The 23,782-nt window shown below is 31.2% G+C and overlaps 1 protein-coding gene across 1 annotated transcript; it reads left to right on the top strand.

Moving 5' to 3' along the window:
• Positions 1 to 841: 841 nt before the first annotated feature.
• Positions 842 to 23,169, top strand: LOC129962962 (trichohyalin-like). The gene is made up of 6 exons (XM_056076965.1): positions 842 to 974; positions 12,953 to 13,023; positions 15,247 to 15,365; positions 17,574 to 17,697; positions 20,007 to 20,129; positions 21,526 to 23,169. Exons 1-6 carry the CDS (start codon positions 842 to 844, stop codon positions 23,167 to 23,169), a joined length of 2,214 nt encoding a protein of 737 aa, XP_055932940.1.
• Positions 23,170 to 23,782: the final 613 nt, after the last annotated feature.

The raw sequence follows: 23,782 nt of genomic DNA, 5'->3' as shown, positions 1-23,782 counted from the left end.
TGAAATTGTGTTTTGCTGTCTGTCCATTTGTAAGTGAACACAAAAATTAAAAAAACAAAGCAAACTTACTTAAACACTAACTTGTACTAGTCATACTTGACACTAACAATCTTTGACGACAACTAGTTCGCCGAGAATGTTGGCTGTCTTTGTTTTCATTTATGTCTCTTTTATTTAAATTCATATTCATTATTCCATCAGCAAACTATTTTTAAAGCCAAATTGTGATAGACTTTAAAGCCTTGCTATTTTATTGTCTTATTCTTGTTCTATTCATTATATATATATATATATACAGGGTGTTTCAGTGAACCGTTTCAGAACTTCTAAGAGGGGTAGGGTAAATCCTGACGAACCAAAATCGTATACCCATGGACAGTCAGAAATGCTTTCCTGACGCGGTAGATGGCGTTTTGAGAAAAGTCCGAACTTTCGTGCAGGGAATCTTCATTTCGCACAAGAACGCCAAGTTAGTAGGATGGATAATTACACGATTGCAGAATTACACGTCGTGCAGCGCAGAATCGATTTTCGGTCAATGTATTGTGGGAGATCACCTCATCGGACCTTACCTGTTACCGGGTCGTCTAACCAGACCTACGTACTTGCTCTTTCTGCAGAGCCCATTTTGCCACAACTTTTGAGAGTTGAACAGATTTCTGTATCGACGCAACAGACAACGTGGTTCTAACACGATGGAGCCCCTGCCCATTATAGCGGAGATGTTCGTAACTACCTGGATGTTACATTTGGTCAACGGTGGATCGGACGTGAGGGTCCCGTGCGTTGGCCTGCTCGTTCACCCGACTTATCATGTCTTGATTTTTATTTCTGGGGTGATATGAAAGCACTAATTTATGACACTCCTGTTGACACTGCTGAGGAGCTCGTTGCAAGAATCGCAGTAGCTGCCGAAGCGATTCGAGATATGCCTGGAGTATTCCAGAATGTTCGGATGTCCATGCGTCGGAGATGTGAGGCGTGCATTGTAGCCCGTGGAAGAAACTTCGAATATTTACTTTAATCCATGTACCTTTTGCTTCTTTTCATGTATTATTAAAACGATTTCTCATTTATGGTCTCTTTTCTTTATGGTGCTTCTGTGTACAACACCGCTTCAGGAAAGCATTTCCGACCCCACATTGCTATATGATTTCGAGTTGTCAGGATGTACTCTATCCCTCTTAGAAGTTCTGAAACGGTTCACTGAAACACCCTGTATATATATATATATATATATATATATATATATATATATATATATATATATATATATGAATCATCTTAATACACAAAAATTAAGCAGACTCTTTCATGGGGGAAAAAGCGATTTGAATTTCGATATAACAAGGAATTTTCTTGTGGGAAATTATACAAAAAAATATCTTTAAAGAATTATCAAAACTCAAGAAAATTTTGCTTGTTAATTAAATTAGTGTCATTAAAAACATAATGTTATTCATTTGAAAATGGCGTAAAAATCAAACTTCTACAACAATATTTTCAAAAGTTATCGCTTTATGTTTAATTATTTAAAATTCTCATTAAATTTTTTATTAAATTTCCCGGAGCTGCACATTCCAATACTTAAAACTATAACTGTGCTAAATTTGATACTTCTAGATTAAAAAGTTATCTTGTAGAATGCCAATTCACTTTCTCACACAGATGCACGTTTTTCTTTATTGTAAGTAGAGATATAACAATTTCACCATAATTTTAGATTTGTATTAGTCTCCCTGTTGATAAATCTATCAACATTAAGATTGGCTGTTGTGCGTATTTGAATACGATAACTCAGAAGCGTAATTTATTATGTTGATACAATTTGACGTGCGGTTTTTAACATAATTCGTCAATTTCTGACACGAAATCTGTCACCGGAAATGGTAATTTTGCATACCTTTGTAATGTATTTCCTGTATGATTTGCACACTATTGGTTTTGTTTTACACAGAGATTATTTTTGTTTATATGTTATTTATAAGAAATATTCTTTTGTGAAAGTATACAAGATATTTCTGGGAATTTTTTAACCAGCAGTGGAAAAACTGCCTCGTGCATCTGATTGTACATTTCGAAAGGCTTGAATTTTCAGTGAACAAGTCTAGCCACCCCATGTTTTTCCCAATTCATTTCAATCAAAATAGGAAAAATTCCTCTTTTATTATTGACTAGCCGCCTTTGGCGACCAGCCGGTTCGCCAATCTTAATGTTCGTTTAAATTTTAATAATTAAATAGGTTGAACCGGAGTTTAACCCCCTTCTTCGCCAAGTTGCGATAACGCGCCAAAGCTGGCAATCTTTATTATGCCCTATAATTGAACATCTGCGCCTTTGCTTTTGAACATTTCGCAAGGCCGTTGTTGGCGATTTTTAAAAATTGCGCCAAGCAGTGGGTTAAACTCCGGTCATACCATTAAATGTTTTACGCAATTCCAACTTTAATAGATTCTTCAGCAAAATATTTAAAACTTCAAATTTTGATAGTCATATAATTCACTCATAATATTATAAAGGCCTTCAGTCATAGCGTGATATGTGTCTCTCTAATTTTCTGTTACCCCTTGTAGAAATTATGCTTTAAATTAAAGTGTAAAGGATTAATCTGCAATTAATATAGTAATATTTTTTACTGAAACAAAGCATTTTTTTAATACTATGATTACTGATAATAGAGTCACTGAGCGTTTAAACTTTATGGGCACTAAAGAATATCTTTCTTAATTTATGTAATATCTCAAGAATTTGTCAACAAAAATTTCTCAGATTCATCATGAACAGATCGATTCATTAACAATGTTTCATTTTAAATGCATCAAACACCAAGAAAATAAAATGAATCGTTTAAAATAATCGGTCGAAAACAGGTTTAAAAAAACTACTTAAAAAACGATGTACTTAAAACTATAAAAATATACAAAAAAATATATAACTAACATAAATACAATTTAATTACAAAAGCATGCAACTAACCTAAAAATAATTTAAATAATTGAAAACAGGTTAAAAAAAAACTACTTAAAAAACGATGTACTTAAAACTATAAGCATATACAAAAAATATATAACTAACATAAATATAATTTACTTACAAAAACATGCAACTAACCTAAAAATAATTTAAATCGTCCGTTGATAATGGTTGTTATGGCAACAATGCGCATGTGTGAATTTTCTTCGCGAATTACGGAATGAATTTTTCTACGCCAGTTGGGGTAACGCTATGCAGATTAGACATTTTTAATTTCCTTTATTCTGTGTTATTTTAATTCAAAAGTACTTCAGAATGAATCTGAAACATGGATTAATTAACAATGTTTAATTTTAAATGCATAAAACATTAAGAAAATAAACAGAATCGTTTGAAATAATCCGCCGAAAAACGTTAACCCTAGCCTCATTACTGTTGGGAGAAAAAAAACCCATGAAGCTTTACTCATTTGGCGGTGGGGAAAATGGAAGATTTTTTTGGCGGAAAAGTTGGCGGTGGGGAAAATGGAAGATTTTTTTGGCGGGAAAGTTAGTTTTTAATTAATAATTAAAATTCTAATTAAAATTTCAGAAAAAGGGACCTCAGGTGCACATTCCCGACCTCTAAGGTATACATGTACCAAATTTGATAGCTGTATGTCAAATGACCTTGCCTGTAGAGCGCCAACACACACACACACACATTGAGCTTTATTATAAGTATAGATTAATGCCATTGTAACTTTCGAACTTATCTCTTCGTTGAAAATATCCTTGTTGACGAAACTTTTCAAAATGTATTGCTATTACTCATCCAATGATATCCTCCATTCCTCCCCCCCCCCTCCCCTCCTCTAGTTTCCGATGCAATGGGATACATTTTTCTCAATATACTGATTCATAGGGGGGGGGAGGGAGAGAGATCTGATTAAATAAATTTTCCAATTTTTTTCGCAATAAAATTTTTTAGATCATTTCTTTTGTATATACAGAATTTTTCGCGCACCTAAGGTTATCAATAGAAATATGGATTTCCGATATGAACTTACAAGCGCATTACTGTCAAACAAATCTTGAAGTCTTTCAGTAATCTGACAGAAATTTTTTTCCAAAATCAAGAATTTTTTAAGAAAAGAATAGATAGTTTTTCTTTTCTTTTTAATTAACAAAAAGATCTTTGATAATTCGAAAGGAGGATAAATAGCTAATTAATATTAGTTAATAATTGAATATATATATCAGGTCTTGATTCCTTATTATATATCATTTGAAATTCGAACATGGATAAAAGACTTGATCAGAAAATCGATTAAACGATATTGAAAAAAAGATAATATTCCTGGATGATTTTCCAAGGGAAACTGGGCCTATTTGTGCTGGAAAACTTTTATGGGCTGTAGAAAAATAAATCAAATAAATAATACATTTAGTCGTGTTTATTAAACCGTAAATGCTACTTTACTTATTGTATTTATTATTCGCCATTTACTGTTAAATATCGGAGCTTATAATTATCTCATTTTATAAACAAAACGAACTTTTTTAGTATTTAATCTTAATACATTTAAAAGTCATAATTATTGTAAAAGAAACAAATAAAAAAATTTGCAAGTTCATTTTTCAGGTCTGAAATATTTTGCGAAAATAGATCTAACCTTGGAATTCTTTACAATGCGTAAATCATAAGTTGATAACTCCGACCCACCCCCAGATAAATGGATAAATCTAAATGGCCGACCGCAATGACGAGAACTGAGGTTGAGACTTAATGGTGATCACCGGCCACGGCACAACCCCTATCGTTGGAGGTATGTCCCGTCATCAATAGGAGATAGCCGATCCCACACCAGTTTTTATACCCACCCGGGTGGCGAGAACCAATAATCAAACTGGAAACTTCTCATCCCCTCATATCTAAGATGCCCTCGAAGGGATTTTATAAGATGTATATACAATCAATTTACAATCTTTTTTTCCTTTTTGGTTTGAATACGTCTTTATTAATTTTTAATATATACATTAATTATGAAAGGAAAGCATTGAGGTGAATTGTACGATGCATTCTTGTAATTATGTCTGTCTGGGAATAAAATAATTTAAAAACGCTTTTATCTAGATGGATGAAATTTGGTATGTGGTCTTTGAATTAAGTTAGTAGAAATTCATTCACGAGAAGTTTATCTGTCTGCCTATCTGAGTGCAAGTCGCACTAATTGCAAAATGAAAAGACCTGGATGAATAAAACTTAGTATACAGTAAAATCGTCCCAAATGCATGTCTGTATCAGATTTTATATGAAATCCACTCGGAACTGATTGTTTGTCGGGCTGTACATTCAATAATCAAAATTAGCTGAAAATGCAATGACCTTGATAAAGGATATTTGGTATATGGTGTTATTATTAAAATTGTAATTCTGTGTCAAAATTTTAAAATTAAAAAAAAAAAAACATCACAAATTTATACTCGATTTTCTTCCCTATATTATAAAGCACAAAACATTTATATGTGGCATTCTGGAAATAAAAATCTGAGTATTTGTAGCATTCATAGCTCAAGGTCCACAATTTTTACATGGACCCATGCAGAAGGATTGACCCATTTTATTTTCTGAGTATGCGAGAAAATTTCAGGGAGACTCATTCCGCTGATTATAATTGGAACCGATCCCATGGAATATTAGGGAGACGAAACAGTGCGTGTGTTGTTTTTTCTCGCTACCTCCTCTTTATGTAACGATTGAATCAGTAGGGGACATTAACATTAAATTCATTCTCTTCTCTCTATAGAGATAAAAGTATTATGAATTCTGATACTTTATAATATGAATAAATTCTGTGCTTGAAACTTGTTTCGAGTATCATGGAAATAAATTAATTCATGCTTATTATTTTCTCCTATACGTAGTATAGAGAAAATATAGAAATCATCAAAAAATTCGAATTCTAGATTTTGATGAATCTCCACATTTTAGACCACCCCGAGTTCGAAAAACACATTTTTAGAAAATGAACGGCTGTCTGTCTGTGATAAAGATAGCTCAAAAACTCTTTGAACTAGAGACATATGAAATTTGGTATGCATACAAATTTGTAGATTTTGTAGACTTTTGAGAAAAATCCGTTCAGTGGAAGTCAATCAGCTGTTCGAATATAAGTTAACGCGATTACAAATCTACAATGTACACCTTTGTGAAATTTTGAGCCAAATTCAACGAAGGTTTGAATGTTTATCTGTCTATACTTCCAGAAACATATAAACGCGATCATTCAAAAACACAATGACTTAAATATGTTCAAATTGGGCATGTGTTTTTGTGACAACAAGTGTAGTTCTGTGTCCAATTTTTATTTCGATCGGTTGGAGAAAACGTGTCGAAAATACAAATTCTATTTTCGGATATTTTTAACCGCATTCCAGGGATTAATCGCCAAAAATTCCGCCAAGGATAAAACAATGCATTCAGTAGAAATGCTAAATTCCAACTGAAGGTTAATATTTTGTAACAATTGTACACCATTTCCAAGCAAGGCATTCTCAGGGATAACACCTTTATTAGAAACTATAGGAGAAAGTTTAGGGGAGATGACTCTCATTGGTTAATTTATATTATTAATAAGCTACACACAGGGAAAGAGAAGATAGTGCAAAGAATGCATTTTTCCTTCTTTGTGATTCTTTATAACATATAATTTTTCGCTTATATTTCTTTTAATTTAATCTTAGAAGTAGCGTAAGCGACTACTTATATATTATACGCCAAAAGTAAAAAGAATAGCTACTTGTGAGTAAGAGAAGAAAAACATCAAAAGCTTGCATTGGTAAAATGATTGCAAACTTTGAGCAATGAAATAAACATCAGCAGCCATTATAAAATCCATGGACGTCTTTAAATGTTAAAGTATTTTCAATTAATCAAGCAGATCTACAGACAAAACGAATGCGATGTAATTTATGAATACCTATGATATATTACTATAAAGAATCATTTTTTTTTCATTTCAAAACAATATTGCTTTACAAAAAAGGGGGGGGGATTCTTAACAGAATTACGGTTTTATCAGAATGCAAAAGATAAATAAAATATGAATATGTCAGTTTAGAACGTACATATACTTGCACCTGCTTTTTTAGAGTTGAGATGCACATACATAAAATGATTGGTTCAAGTGACAAAAAGAATTAAAATATGCTTTGTACTTTGCATTTACTTTTTAAAAAAATTGATATTTAATAAAGATCTAGAATAGTTAAATTTATTTTCGATTCTGATAGCCATGAACATATGTTATAAAAGTTATTCTGATGCTGAATTAACTGAATGTTCGTTTTAGAATTGATTGTATTCTACTTGGAAGTTTATTATTCTTTTTGAGATTTTTTTTATTGGAAAGCTTTTAAATTAAGAACTAGAATACATCGGAATGTTTATATATTTTGAATTGTGCATTTCTTTACGAATAGAATTTATTGTATTGAATATTCTATTTTATTATTGAAAATAAAATGAAAGATAACGTACGAGTTTGTGATTTTTTCAGGAAACAACGTTTTTTTCTATACGTTAAAATATGCAAATTCAATATAGAATTATAATAAACATAAAATACAATTATAAGCAAATAAATATTTTTTAGTGTACGAAACAAAATGGCAAATTCACGGGTAAATGAATTAGTAATTTCTTAACGATCCAAGTTTCATGTTTAATTCGGCTTTAGCTACTGTTTCCATTATTCATTAGTTGAACAATTTCTCGTATCACTAAAAGAAAACATTAGCACTAATTGAAAGCTCTATAGTTGAAGCCAGTCGCATCCAAGTTCTGGAAGTTGTATAAAATATTAAATAAAAATCTCTGCAATTAATCGGATTCCTATATAAATAATATTTGAGATTTTTTAAATAGTTTATTTAAAGAAACGTTATTTTTTAATGTACATTTAAGCACGCGAACGCATGTGTATGAATTATATGGCATTAATAAGTTTGTAACTAAACCGAATTAACAGAATTTAACAAAGATCAAGGATTATCAAAGTGTTATCCTTTGAACGGGAAAAATAAATAGGCGTCATAAAAATGTATAAATGTTATGAATCTTTCAGAACATCCAAAGTTGGCCGTACAAGTACAAATATATTCCTCCAACTAAAATGGGACCTCACAGATTATGAAAATCACAGATTTAATGTGAGAACAGGTTAGTATTTTGTTTTCTTACATATTTATTTCATTAAATCTGGAACTATGGGGCATATTTTATTTCTGAACTCAGAGCAAACTCTATTCTCAGATTTATTTGTAATTTCAGTTATTTTAAATGTTATTAATGCTTCTTTTTGCATAAAATCAAAATTAGGAATTTTCTATCACGATTAAAATTTGCCAACGTACTGAATCTAAAGTCTTTAAAAAACAACAATAAAAACGAGTTAAAGATTCGTAAAGAAATCATTGAATTTCTTTATAATCTTTAACTATTAATATCATCAACTCTTATTTTATGAAATAGTCCCTATTATTTTAGTTATGAAGTTTTAATATACAAACTATTTTTGTTCGACTTACTTTATGAAATCCTAAATAGATTATAATAATATTTTATATATTTTTTGATCTTTAAGTTATGACATTTCCATGATTTAATTTATAATCTTTAAAGTAATGCTTTCTGAAATAAAAGCAAATGAATAAGTAAAATTATTTTTTTTTAGCAAAAACTCTTTCGTCGACAATATTATTCGTATTTCAAGTGTGTTGCTCAATTTTTCCTTATTTATTTATTACAAGTTTTTTTTTCTTGGCGACAAACTTTTTTTTAAATTGGTAAGCACGCCAATCTTGTCTGCCTTTATCGTTTGAGATAGGAAGAAAAAACAAACTAAAATGAATGATTTAAAAAAATAAATAAATAAAACAGTTGACTAAAGTGCATCTTCATCCATTCTTATTTCGGATAGAGCAGACAATAACACAATTCTACAATATTTATTTGTCTACGCTGATAATGTAGAACTTGATGTTATCTGTCTACAGAATTTGCTTCCTTGGGAAAGTACTTGAGTTTATTCTCAAACACTACCTTTTCTAAATTTCGCAATTTCTTAAAGAAGATATTATGTAAAAAAGAAATTCGTTGTGTTTGGTGGTTAAATTTATCTCATGCAAAAAACGCTAAATATTTTGTCTAGATTTTAAAAGCAGTTTCGATACATTCATAAAATAATCAATTGTTGATGACAATTTGGTGATACTGGCTTACATATTATTAAAACCACCGTGTTAAATACAATTTTACTTGGAAATAGTTATGATTGTGGTCAGAGTTTAAGTACAAAACTCTTTAGTATTCAGTAATTTTGATCAACATAAGTAACTAAATTTCAAATTTGTCAGTGAAATTTACTGCAGTTTTATTCATTATACTCACTTATATGTACAGAAAGTAACATTTCCTAAATACAATTTCCATTTGCAGTTAAAACAAATGAACGGAATGTAAACAGATTTCCTGCCCAGATTGTGGAAATGCATAAGGAAATGAATTGAGAATAGAAAACATTTAGTAACCAAAGTCACTGATATATGAGATCTTGATGCTGTCGGCAGTAAAAGTGGTTTAATTGTTACAACGAACTTATAGAATATGGAATATTCCAAATTTCATCAATATTCGAGTGATAAAAATTACATATGCCGAAATAATTGAAGTATTACAATATGAAACTCACAAAAAATCTTTTTTTATCTTCTCACATGAGAAGTAGATCAAGCAACTAAGGAAATTAAATTAAGCAATTAAGGACAATTAAACATACAATTAAGGACAATAATGTAATTGTCAAAAATTTCGAATTCGAGATCTTGACGTATCTCCACTTTCTTCAGAACGTTCTGAATCCAAAAACGTATTTTTAGAATTATATCTGTCTGGGAATATCCTATCTCAACAAAAGCTTGAATTGAATTGTCCGAGTACAAGTGAACAAGAAAGCTAAAAAATTTAAAAAAACATGTAAATGAAATGAAATTCATAGGTTTAATATCTGAAATGTATTCCTCATATGAGGAACCAAAATTTTCAAAGGTTTCACTGCCTGTCAGTCTGTACTTTCATTAATATATAAAAGTGACAACTCAAAAATGCAATGACTTAAATGAATGAAATTTGGTATGTGATCTTGTGACTACATTTGTATTTTATATCGAAATTTGGATTCAGTAGGTCAAAAAAAAAAAAAAAAAGGTGTGCAAAATTTGCATTTGATTGTTCGATTTTCTGATACCTGGGTATGAGTCAAATGTCAGCGATTAATCGCCAAAAAAAATCACCAGAGGTCGTACGCTAGATGTAGTAAAAATACCATGATAATGCTAAACTTCCATTTTTCATCACTATTGTTCGCCACTGTTATGTAATCAAATACATTTACCGGTTTTCTTTTACTAAAATAATCCAGTGCGGAATTTTAGAAATTAAAATTTCAGCTCTCGTTTCATTCAAGTCTTTTCTCAAGGCTACCAATTTCATGTTTTGAAAGGAGGGAAATATCAACTTATTATAAAGTATGCTAGATGTTATGGAAGTTCCACTGATTTTAATAATATTATTCTAATGCTGATAATCAACGTTAGGATCCGTTAAACTTTTCGCAACGATTTCAGTGTACTAAATTTGTCAGCGTAACACATTTAATCGATAATCTTTGATTCACACTTTTATTTTTGCATTTTGAAGTAACAACAAGTATTGTAATAAATAAAAATCGAACTCGAGATTTTGACTAATCTCCACTTATTAGACCTTCCTGAGTTTTAAAATCATATTTTTAGAAAATATACATCCGTCTGTATGTCTGCGACAAAAATAACTCAAAAATACTTTGAGCTGGCAGGCTGAAATTTGGTATATGGTATCAGAACCTAATTTGCAGATTTCTAATAAATTTTAAACAAAATCCATTCTTAGGAAGTCTGGCTGTTTGAATACAAGTAGATTCGATAAATACAAAACACAAAGATCTAGGCATATAAAATATGACACACAGATTTAGTGTCTGAAATATAGATACTTAATCAAATTTTGAACCAAATGAGTCAAAGGATTGTCCGTCTATTCAGATTGTACTGGCATCTTTGTAAGCGCAATAACTTTAATCCAGACATTCGGTATGTTATGTTGTGATTATAACTGCAGTTTCATATCAAATACTGGCTTCAATCGCCCAGCAAAAATGCATGAAAAATATATATTCTAGCGATAAATTCTGTAAAAATGGTAGATGCACGCAAAGATCTATATTTCATAACAATCGTTCCCCAATGTCATGCAAGGTATTCGTAGCTGTAACCACTAGTCCCCAGTTTTATAAGGAGGAAGAGGGACAAGACCTTTATTGGAGAAAATCCGAGAAAGTTTCGGAGAGAGCATTCCAACTGCTTTTGCAAAATTCATTTCCTTATGTTTTCCTATAGTTTGTATATGGAATTTAGTCTATTCCTCTCATTAGTTCTAGCCGCAGATACTTCCAAACAAGAAAGTTTTTTTTATGGCCAAATCTTTACTTTTTAATCTTTATTTATCTTTTCTGAGATACTTAAAATCCTTACACAATCATACAGATCTATAAAACACCTTCGTAACAACTGTTGCGGCGCCATCTACCCGTAACCAAAGTCTCAGACTCACTTGACGCAGCAACTCAAACACGCTCGCCATAACTCTTGGCGCTACTCAAATGGGTACAGGCGTATTTGAATCATCAGCTCAATACATTACCACTCAACAGCCATATCGTTCGTCTCACCTCCGACTCAATGGAAAGAGAATCTGTGGTGAATAGCATATAAGTCAGTTAACTGCTACGCTGCCCAAGAATTTGCTTTTGTATCGTGGTCATGTTACTGGACTTATAAGCTACAAATGTATGTCATGAACTACAATGCAACAAGAAAAGCAGTAATATTATAGTTCATGAGTTGCAGCTCATTCAGAAGATAAGGATTTGAATCAATGGCAGATTTGAGTATTTTGCAGCATTAGGCAATGTATATTAGGAAGTACACTTTTAATAAGTTCGCTAATTTGGTTTTATATTTTTAACTGGCTTTTATTTTATATTGATGTCTATTTTAGTAATTTAGGAAAATGCATAGATTTTTGACTCGTGACTTCGGGGCATACATTGTTATTAAAGCGAACACTTAGATATAAATATTATAATAATAAGTGAAAAAAATAAAATAGATAGAAACTTGATCTATTATGCTTAAATAGTGTCAATAACATCCTAATATTTTATACTTCATAGAATTTGTATTTTGTATTAATTTATAGGGCCACAAGACTAATTAATATTTTTTCGATAAACCTGATTGTGATTCTTGTTTAGCCCTGTGGCTCTTGTCTGCCTAGTTAGAAATTGAATCCTGACCTGATTTTTCAAGGCGTTCAAATGTATTCTTTGTGCTAAATCAATTAGAAAATGTATTTCCAAGAATCGATAAAATGAACACGATTTGAGATTTAGAATTCTGTATGTGTCTACGTCACGTCATGCCAAATCATTTCAACATCAGTTACACAAGCACCTCTCATCCAATTTCTAAAATTTTTTGTCTGAGATAAGTGGTTGACTGGCTGGATTTTTAGATAGAATAAAGCTTACCTAAGATGACACAATACAATTGTATGATTTTGACTTTATTAATAGCCATTTAAGTAATATATTGTACTGAAAGAGAAGAATTGTTGTCTTGCATTTAGGTTAAAAATTGAACGATGAATGTTAATCTTCAAATGTATTCAACTTGCACATATTTAATACAATATGGAAGCTCATCAAAGGAACCAAAATGCATATACATCAACCCCCAATTTTCCAATATCTTGTAGAGAAGTATATTTGCTACTATGCAATTACAAGAAAAATTTAATTTTTAACGAAAAAAATTTAAGATTTAATTTGTATTTTTAGCAAAACCTTGCATCGATACTGGAGCTCCGTTGACCTATTCGCATTTGTACTATAGACCGAAGAAATTGCAGGTAAGAATGTTAAACATATTTTTCAATTCTTTTCCGTTAGCTTGATGGCAATAATTGCACGAGGGTGATGCAAACTCATGATACCAAGTTACCAAGAAAAAAAATGTATGTTTCATGTCATAAGCCCTTTGTACGCATTGCTATGAATTTGTAATATTGCTTCTCTGCCCATTAAAACTGTAAGTAAGGAATATAGTTTTATAGATATAATTGCGGCTCAATGAATGCTGAATCATTGGCCTCGGTTTTCACGAGAAACTTAACATCATTTGACGATGAGAAACAAAGATAAAAACAAAGGATTCCGAGTATTTGAGAATCGTCGCAATGGCTTCATTAGACATCGAATTCCGTTGTTTGTTTTAGACATTAGATGTTCTGTTACGATGCCTATTGAAAGCAGAGGTGCAGAGATAGAAATCAATCGTGGGAAAAGGTAGTCGCCAGTTGAGCCCAAACGAGTAGTTAAGTGATGTCCTCTCTGAGAGTTTGTAATTTACTACTGATTATAATTAAATTACTAATGATTAATTACTACTGATTATAATTAAAGTAATTTACTACTGCTTTGCTGCTTTTGTGCAATTGTTTACTGCAAGTGCTGTTTTGTGTACGCATCATTAGTGTTTCATGTTTTTGTGTACCTTTTTTTTATATATATATTTGAGCCTTTTTACTTTTCACTACACATCAAAGGGACGGATGTTTTTGATTTTTCCATAACCCTTTCATAACGGGCGTGTCATATATGCATTACCAGCGAACGTCTCCTACAGCCGAGCGTACTACCCTGCATTTCCGCAAATCAAACTAAATGGAACGGTGATGCATATGTGCATTTTAAACTGGAACAATTTTTAAAAGACACTAGATGGCTCCCTGTGTCTATTACTTTTGAAATAAATATAGTTTTAGTATCTTAACCTTCACTTTGCTCATATTCAGCCTTTGGTACTTCACTCATCAACTGCTGCGCTGGTATAAGGATTATATAAATAAACAGAGCTGGGTTGTGGAACTTTCCACTTGATAGAATCATTTGAGTTTCTGATCTTCCATCGAACTCTTTTCTTCTTTCTTTGTTATTCCTGTGCAACCGTAACTAAACATTTTGGGTTTTATCGACATTTTTGAGACGAAATAACAAGGCAGATATTCTTGCCTTCTAAAGCTTCGTCTAAGAAATCTATGTCGAAGGGCTTTAATCCTAATTAGACGTCATTTCATTAATAATGAAATCAGGCCTTTCTGGCATTCTGAAAAGGTGAACGATGGGCAAATAATGAAAAAGGGAATCTTTACTGATAAGCTCTCGATTTGAGTTCTATAATGCTTAGACTTCGTTTATTTTTGATAAATAGTGTAACTCTACAGAATGTACTGTTTAGTAATGAATAAACATGCCATTTTTTAAATATAAAATAATAGAATTTTAAATTTATCCAAAATAATTTTATCTCAACCTTTTGAATCTCAAAATCTTGATAAAAAAATCAAAGGTTTTGAGAGAAGAATATTTCTGCTATAAACGAAATTGCGTGAAGGACAGCACATGACAGCGCTTATTTGACTAGACACTTATTACAGAATCCAAGGTGAAAGGAAATACATTTAATATGGCTACCGGCAAAATGAAAAAAAAAAAATTCTGTTAATGAGAAGAGTTCCGTCAAAGCTTTTAAAAAAATAAAATGAAAGGACAGGACAATAATTCTATCTTTTACTTAATTTTATTGTTTTCAGAAACGTATTTGTACATTAATGTTGCATTTCCTTATATTGGTTTTCGATGGAAAAAAAAATTTATGAAAATTTCCATTAGAGTCTAAATCGCTATTCTGAAGAAGGCAAATTCTCAAATTTGTCTTCTCGAATTCAAATGTTTGTTAGATAATGATTATTATAAAAACCGTATAATAGCAGAAACTCTCAAATTGAATTTTAAAAGTTATAACGTTCTTATAGCAATGTTTGAGCTTCCTAAACGAATTCCTTATAATCGCATACGTATAATTATCCTATTACTTTTCGTAGTGTATAAGGTTAAGCAGTAACTTTGTTTCTGCTATTGAAATTTGAGGATTACATCAGCATTTAAACAGCTCAGATATTAAAAATTAAGTCTTTAAGTAAAAGGAAAAGAAAAGTATTTTGAGAACCTAATGAAATATAAGTAATTAAATTAAAATTCCTTTTAAAATAACTTGTTTTTAAATTTTTAAGCTGGAGTTAGAGCGTTTCTGCACCATTCAGAGGCATAATAAATATCTCTTGGAAAGAGTTGCAAGAATTCAAAGAGAAGGAGCCTGGGTTGACAACAAAAATTACCATGAAATTAAAAGGTAAGTCTGTATCTGAATAAATGTCTAAGTATATAATTATACTTGTTCGATCCATTCATTCATTGAATATTCTTAATAATAGAAGCCTTTCAAGTTATTTAAAAAAATAAAAATGAATAAATTATTAGTTACGCATGAGTTTTATCGATGTAAAAAGTAATATCTCTATAAACATCTATATAACATCTCTACATCTCTATAACAGAATCAATTGATTGATTTCTGCTTTTATTTTCCCAGAAATGCTTTTTTATTCGATAAATCATTAGGTTTTGGTAATTTTTACTTTTTTACTTTCTCGTATATGTAGCACAGAGAAATTAAGTAATCGCAAAAAAATTTGAACTCGAGATTTTGACTTAACCTTTTTAAACCTAACCGAGTTCAAAGAACACATTTTCGGTAAGTGTTTGCCGGCGACAAAGATTACTCAAAATCGCTTTGAGCTAGATGGTTAAAATTTGGTGTATTGCCTTTGGATCGCATCTGTAGATTTCATCAAATTTTGAGTAAAATCTGTTCAGAGGAAGTTTGTATTTTCGGCTGTTCGAAAATAAATTAACAAGATAATTACAAAAAAAAGAGCTAGATAGATAAAATTCGGTGCACAGATTTATCGTCTATAGGTGCCAAATTTTGAGCAAAATCCAGCAAAGGATCCATTGTCTGTCGGTCTGTACTTTCAGAAATAAACGCGATAACTCAAAGTCGTAGTGAATTAAAAATATCAAATTAGGTTATGAGATTTTGCTCTGATAGCGTTAAAGTGCAGTTTTGTATCATATTTTTCTTTCAATCAATTGAGAAAAACGTGTCTAAAACACAGATTTTTTTTGTATTCTTAACGCATGCCAGGAATTAATCGTCAAATAACTCGCCAAGGATGACACGATATATTCAGTAGGAATGCTAAATTCACGCCAAACATTAATATTTCGTAACTATTATACGCCAATGCCATGTAAGACATTCACTGGCATGGTAAATTTATTAGAGAGCATGCGAGAAAGTTTTAGGGAGACCACCCCCGCCAGTTCAGACACGTGTGAATACATGAAATGGTCTTCAGAGTGCATGGATGAAAAAAACTGTAAAGTTGGACATTGATAACTAGATTGAACATAAAAGATAAAAAAATATCTTGTTGTAACTTATATTTGCCACTTGTATGGCCAAATTCTATTTCATTATGAAAAATCAAAATTATTACATTGAATTCTAAATAACTTTAATGTAGAAAGATACGAATGCTTTACATTAGCTTAGGTATTTTTAATCTACAGGATAAGCACCTGTAGAGAAGGACAGGGCCGATCATTTGATAGTAATAGGTGTATTTAAATAACCTTGACACAAAAAGGGCAATCCATTCGTCATTGGTTTCTGAATTTCTGGGATAATTTCAGAGTTAGTAATGAAGTTGGTTGTAATGTGTTCATTCTTTTGTCTCCGTGTTGCCAACCGCAGTAAAAATATAGCATATAAATATATTAATTATATTTAATAACTGTACATAAGAGAGTGAAGTTGGGATTCGTAAACCAAATCAAATATATGTTTATAGCGAATCAAATGACATAAATGCATACATACAATTTTTTCGTAATACATTGCGTTTCTTTCAAGAGCAGAAAGTTGCTCTTAAAGCGGAAAAAAAAAGCAAGAGATTATTCACTACATTGGTTCATTTCCTTGCATTCCTGAGTGTTTGTGTTCATTAATTCACCACTAGGCTAGGCTCATCTTGTACGTCACATTCAAAGTGACGCTTGAGCTAATGTGTAATATTTTGAAAACATTTTCAACTAGGATTTCATTTATAATTCCTAAAAATCGATAAGGTTTGTTAAAAATTATCGGAACTATAAATTGGGTAATCATGCCTCGTCGACTGGTTTAAATAGAAAAACGCATTTCTTCAAAGTCGCAAAATGACATTTTTTTCAAGGATAATTTATCAAAGTTGCTAAAAGTGATAAAAATAAAACAGCATTTTAATAATTCCATTTATGAAGCAACTGAATAAAATAAGTCACTTATCATTGTTGACTGAATCCAATATATATATATATGTATAAGAATTTATTCTCATCAAATGGTCTGACACATCTATCTTCATAAAAACGCGATATTTATTGATAATTGATATTCAATAGTCATAGAGCATTTATCATATTTGAAGAACTCTTTTTTTTTATTTATAAATAGCCTGAACATCTGGAAACGACAGAAAGAAATGATAGAACTTGCGTATAACAATCAGACGATGCTTAATCGGTTACTCGATTGCACTACGTATTACAATAGAAGTAAACTGGAGGACCAATATCTGGTAAAGTTGTTCCTTCATTACTTTCTTGTTAGAAATTTTTTTCCACGTATTGTTGAAAATATTTTTTTTAGAGGGTAAAAAAAATTTAAAGTTTCATTTCTTAAAGAAAATAATTTTATAAGTTCATAAAGTTTATAAAGTTTTCATAAAGTTCAATTTTTAAAGTTTCATTTCAATTTAGACCATACTGGATGCCTCTAGAAAATCATATGGCATCAAGAATATAATGTTGAACGCTAATTAATTTTAACACAAATTCGATTCTGTTCATGGACCCTTTTCCTTCCTTGTGAAAAGTTTGGTTTACATTTCAAAACATGGAGAAAGTTAAAATGGAGATGATAACTAATTGTATTAATTTTTGAAAATTATGAGGTAAAGAATACTTTTTACTTTCAGTAAATTACAGTTTTAATGAATTAGTGCTGTAAGAATAATATAAGCGAATGGATGTATCTGTTCTATACAGCAGATCATTGATTTTTGAAAAGCCAAATTTGGTAGAAATATACTTCAAAGAAATGGTATCAAACTCAAATGTTCGCAGGATCCAAATGTACAAGATAACTAAATTTATGTGAACTGAAAAAAAATCTTTGTCGAAAAGTAAATTTATTTCGATAAAAAAACAATTATAAGGAAAATTTAATGATTTTTTTTTCCTGAAAATATCTTTTTCTATTACTATCTTTCTTACTCAAGGGGACAGTTAATTGACAGATTTCTTTAAAATATTTTGCAATAATCAAAACATGGCCAACTGAATAGTTAACTCATTATCAAAATTATTTGTTACTAAAATTAATTTATTTCGTAGCTTATTTTCAGATCTACTACTTCATAAAATGATTCCAGGTATTTCTCTTGTCAGTGATACAGCCACACAAATATCATTTTAACATTATTTATTTCAACATTTATGACTTAAAGAAAAGCATGATTGAATCAAATACATTTATTCATTAACATTTACATTAAATATTTCGAAAATTTTAGATATACAATTTTTCATTCTATTTTGGAATGCAATTAGCTATTTTTAGAAGAATATGATGAATTGGCTAGTGGAACTGTTTGGAGATGTTTATTAATATTTAACACTGCATTCTTAATCGTGTGAGAATATATGACAAAATTTTGTATTCTCTTTCCTCTCTTTTTATTGTTTTCGTGTACATGAAGTATACAAATAATAAACATAGTAATCTAAAAAAAAAAAAAAAAAAAAAAATTCGATGAGTAGAATTTTGATGAATCTCCATATTTCAGAGATTCGCAAATCCGAAGAAAAATATTTTTAGAATTATGTCCATTTTTCTGTGAACATATTATCTTAAAAACGCTTTGAATTGGACAGATAATATTTCACTCATCTAGCTCAAATAATGTTATTTCATGCATCCAGTTATGTCATTTTTTCATTAAATTTTGAGATTTCAATCAAATTTTGAACGAAATTTACTCGCAGGAAGTTTATTTGTCTGTCTGTCAGAGTGCAAGTGAACGCGAGTATTTCAAAGTGCAAAGAACTATATCAGCAGTTTTACATTTATTTTGAGTAAAATTCATCCAGAAATTGACCGTCTAACGGTCTAGTTAGTTAGTTATATTAACGTCCCGTTTAAAGCAACACTAGGGCTATTTTGGGACGGTCCTCATAATTTTGAACCTCGGTCAGATGACAAGGACGACACCTGGGCTGGCACCCCCCTCTTCACATCACACCAACGGGAGGACGTTTGGCCCTGACGGATTTATCGTGCAACAGATCCCCATACACGTCGTTTCATCGGTGGAATGGAGTCTAGAACCTGAAATCCTACAGCTCGCAAGCCGAGACCTTACCACCAGGCCACCACGACCTTGTATCATTCGCATACATGTGAAAGATAATGGTTTAAACCGATACTCGGTGTTTTTAGAAGGTTTTTAAACTGCTGTTCATTAAGTCCACGACTCAGGAACGTACTTCAACTAGGAAGGTAGAAAGAAAGAAAAAGTAGCTGACGGAATGCTTTCAGATTATACATATAGATTCAAAAGGTATGTCTTCAGAATATACACATTGATTCAAAAGGCAATGGGAGCTATATAAATTCAATGTTTCGACGTTTGTGTTCGCATGAAATATATATGTATGTATAATTCTAGCAAGATCATTTCTTTTTAATTCATTATTCAACCTATAAATAAAAAAAGAGCAAAAAGAGATGTAAGAGTTTCTAGAATTTAAAATATTGTTTTCAATAATAATAGATGTTGAAGTTTCCATTAAAACATTAATGTTTTTTTTTTCCTTTCTGTTGCAGTTAAATCAGAAGTACAAATCAAATATTCAAAAATTTCCTAAAGACTGGAGACACATCTTGCAACAAATCAAATTATTACAAAAAATCATCAAGAGAAAAGTCATAAGAGAACGAACTGGAAAAGTATGACATATTTTCAAAATCTCTTTTTGAATTTATTTTATTAACTGTATTCTTATCTGTCGTTAGTTTATAGCTTCCTGAATCAAATTTATCAAAGTATTAAGTGTATAAATACTAGTCAGTCCTTTTTTAAACTGAAGAAATACACTTATTTATTTAAAAACAGATATATTCAAAATATTTCCCTCAGAAACAACAACATTTTTCTACTTTTTGGGCAACAAACGAATCGTGTTCCAAAAGCTGAACAATATGGACAGACTATAGACATTGTTCCTATCGAAACTGGGGCATCATTTCTGTACTCCACACATGGCTCGAAATTCAGAGCGGAGAACTCCTTTTTAAATTAAATATCAGGAACGTTTGTTCTTTCATTCACTTCTTCTCCTGTGTCTCAAATTTAAATGTATTTCTCTGTAGACAGAGAGAGAGAAAGAGGCGGTTACTCTCTCTCTACAGAGTAACCGCCTCTCTCTCTCTCTCCGCAGAATTCTCCTTTGAAGAAAGTGTGGACATTCTTTTTTGATATTCGCTAACCTAACGTTTCGTACCTTTACATTTTCATTGTCGCGCAACAAATGAAGCGTTTTGGCATTTAATATGCTCCGACCAAGGTTGGATTTCCTTTTCTTTGGACATAATGAGTTTTGAGTCGTTCTTTAAAATCAGACGTAAACAAAGAAATGTATCGCATATGCATATCACAATTCTTGCTATTTGCGCATGCACAGTTTGAGGTTTCCGCACATGCACGGATAAGTGCGATGCACAGACACTGTTATTTTACGCATGCGTGAATCGTAGTAAGAAAATTATTACAATCGTAATTATAACACTCTTTTTTTATTTTGATATGACCAATATATTAAAACCTTCTCCAATAAATGCTCTATAAAATGGTACAATTATCACCAAAATTAGTTAAGTATTTCTCGAGTTTTTTGGGTTTAAGCATGCAGACGCTTTCAGGAGACTTCATTTTATACTATGTATAGATTAGTTCAAATTTATGAATGTATTTGTTTGTAATTTAAAACATCATCAAAAATATCTAACAAACAGCGTTCTTTTTTCAAATTTAAGAATAATCATTTAGCCCTTCTTAGAAATGATGTTTGTTCGGAGTGATTGTTTAATATGTCCAATGCTTGTTTTTGTACTTTTTCATATGTTACAATAGTCGTAGATAGTTCCGAAATGAAAATATAAAACAGGTGATAGACATAATTTAAAATAAAATTTAAGTTATTTGATTTTTTTTAATATACTGGATTTAAATTGTTGAATAAAGCAACTTTACAATTATTTCTAAAAAGAACTTCCTAGATATTCGTATACGTAATAAATCTTCATTTATTTTTGAATTTATGACTAAACTTGCTTTTTTTTAAAGTACAAACCTGGCCTGGAACGGAAAAAGAATAAGTGGGCGCTTGAAAAAGAAGCATTCGAAATTGTAAAGGCGCAGGAGGCTGCTGAAAAGGCTAAGGACACAGAAGAAAAAAAGCGCTTGGATCTAGAAAAACGTTTAGAGGCAGCGGAAAAGCTCAGGAAACACAAGAAAGATTACTTAGAAGCATCTAAGAAGTGGCGAGAAGCACGAGAAGAGAGACTGCGCCAGGCTAAGCAGCATGAGCAGGAAGCAAAAGAGCGGGAATCTGAAGGAAGATACGTAGCTTCTGAAAAGTTGCGTCAACGCAGAGAGAAAGCAAAGCGGGAACTTGAATTGAGGCGGCAAATGAAGGCAAGAGAAGCAGAACTTGAAGCATTGGAAAAGAAAAAGCGCGAATTTAAAGAAAGCCAACGAGAATCAGAAAAGTTGCGTCAGCGCAAAGAAAAGGCTAAAAAGGAACTTGAAGAATGGAAAAATCAAAAGAAAGCTAGAGAAGCTGAGCGCGAAGCGTTGGAAAAGAAGGAAAAGGAACTTATATCTAGAACTACACGCCGTAAGCTTTTAGGACAAAGAAAAACTCGGCAACCGATATCAGGCATGAAGAAACCTGGATCAAAAGAAGACAAAGATCATCATTTGCGCAATGAAATTGGTAAAAGAAGTAGAGATATCCGCCAATCAATCGATGATAAACGTCGCCAGGCTTTAGAAAGAAAAATGAAAGGAACAGATTCAGACAGTTATGATTTGACAGACGATGACACACTACAAGTCCCAGAAGCTCGTGAAAAAGGAATAATTGAAGAAATTATGGAAGAACTAAAGTCTGAAACAGAAAGGCATGAGCTGACTGACAGGGATTCCAGTCAAACATCTGATACTCGATTAGATAAAGCTGAAAAAAGTAGGGAAATGAGCGATAACAATGGCGAAGAATCGAAAGAGAAAAAAGATGACAAGAAAGATGAAGAGGAGGCAGATGATGCAAATAGCAACGAAACAGGAGGTAAAAAAAGAGTTGATGATAAAAAATCATCAAAAGATGATAAAGGATCGCTGGTAAAAGACGAGGAGAAACCAGAGGCTCTCTCTGATGAGGAAAGAGAAGAGGATTTAGGAAAAGCCCATATTATAACAGAAGAAGGTGAAGTGGAAGAAATGCATTTGGGAGTACTGAAAGCTGAGAGTGAGAGAGAAGCTCTTCATGACTTAGCGGATGAAGATGAAAATGTTCCAAAAGACTTAGGAACTGCTCATATTGTAACTGATGAAGGTAAACCTGAAAAAGTACAGCTCGTAGAAGTGAAAGATGAAAGTGAGGCAGACGCACTTCGTGATCCGACTGACCTTGAACCATCTCAAGAGACAGCAGAAGATGTCAAAGCATTAGGATCAGCTTATACCTTAACAGATAAAGGAACGCTCGAAGAGATCGATTTAGAAAAATTGAAAGACGAAACTCAACAAGAAGACCTTGAAGAAGAAACTGAAGAGCAAGAAAAAGAAAAGGACGAGAAAGAAGAAATTAAGCCCCAAGGGTCTAGTTCAAGAACAATTCATGTCTTTGGGGAGCGCGGCAGTGTGGAAGAAATTAAATTAAAGGATGTAACAGAGAAAAAACCTCAGAAAAAACGGAAAGAATAACAAGATTGAGAGGCCGAAAGTGCAGATGACAAGGACGCAGAAATAGATTTCAAAGACTAGTTTTGTGACAGTAAAACTTCAAGTTATTCTAACCAGCTAAACAAAAAAGAAGGCAGAAAACTTATTAGATTCAATAGTTTAAAAAACAATAGTTATTTATTTTTCAATTTTCTCGTCTTTTATGAACATCTTTTTATTATTTACATTGATCATAGTAATATCATGTTAAAAAAACAGTATCAGATTATTGTTGTAAAATATTTGTCGTTTTTGCTTGAATAGAAAAATAATAATTTGAATAGCTGTGTGTATATATATTTAAAATCTAAAAAAATACACAAATGATATCTTAGGAAATAAAAATTAAGCTCTATTATAATACAAGTAAAATAAATTGCAGTAAGTAATAAATTACATTTGTTGCATTATTTTCAAAAGTAACTATCGATAAGAAAAATGAAAATATTTATAGAAAAATACTAATTTTCTATAAATTAATATTTTTTGATGGTAGATAAAATATTAATTTAGAAAAAAAATATTAACCTAGAAATATATAAATTTTCTAAAATTAATATTTTTATTGGGTTTTTAGTATAAAAATCCAATAATT

This window comes from Argiope bruennichi, chromosome 3 (assembly GCF_947563725.1).
Source record: "Argiope bruennichi chromosome 3, qqArgBrue1.1, whole genome shotgun sequence".
In the NCBI taxonomy this organism is placed as follows: domain Eukaryota; kingdom Metazoa; phylum Arthropoda; class Arachnida; order Araneae; family Araneidae; genus Argiope; species Argiope bruennichi.
This window is presented reverse-complemented; position numbering and strand designations above follow the sequence as displayed.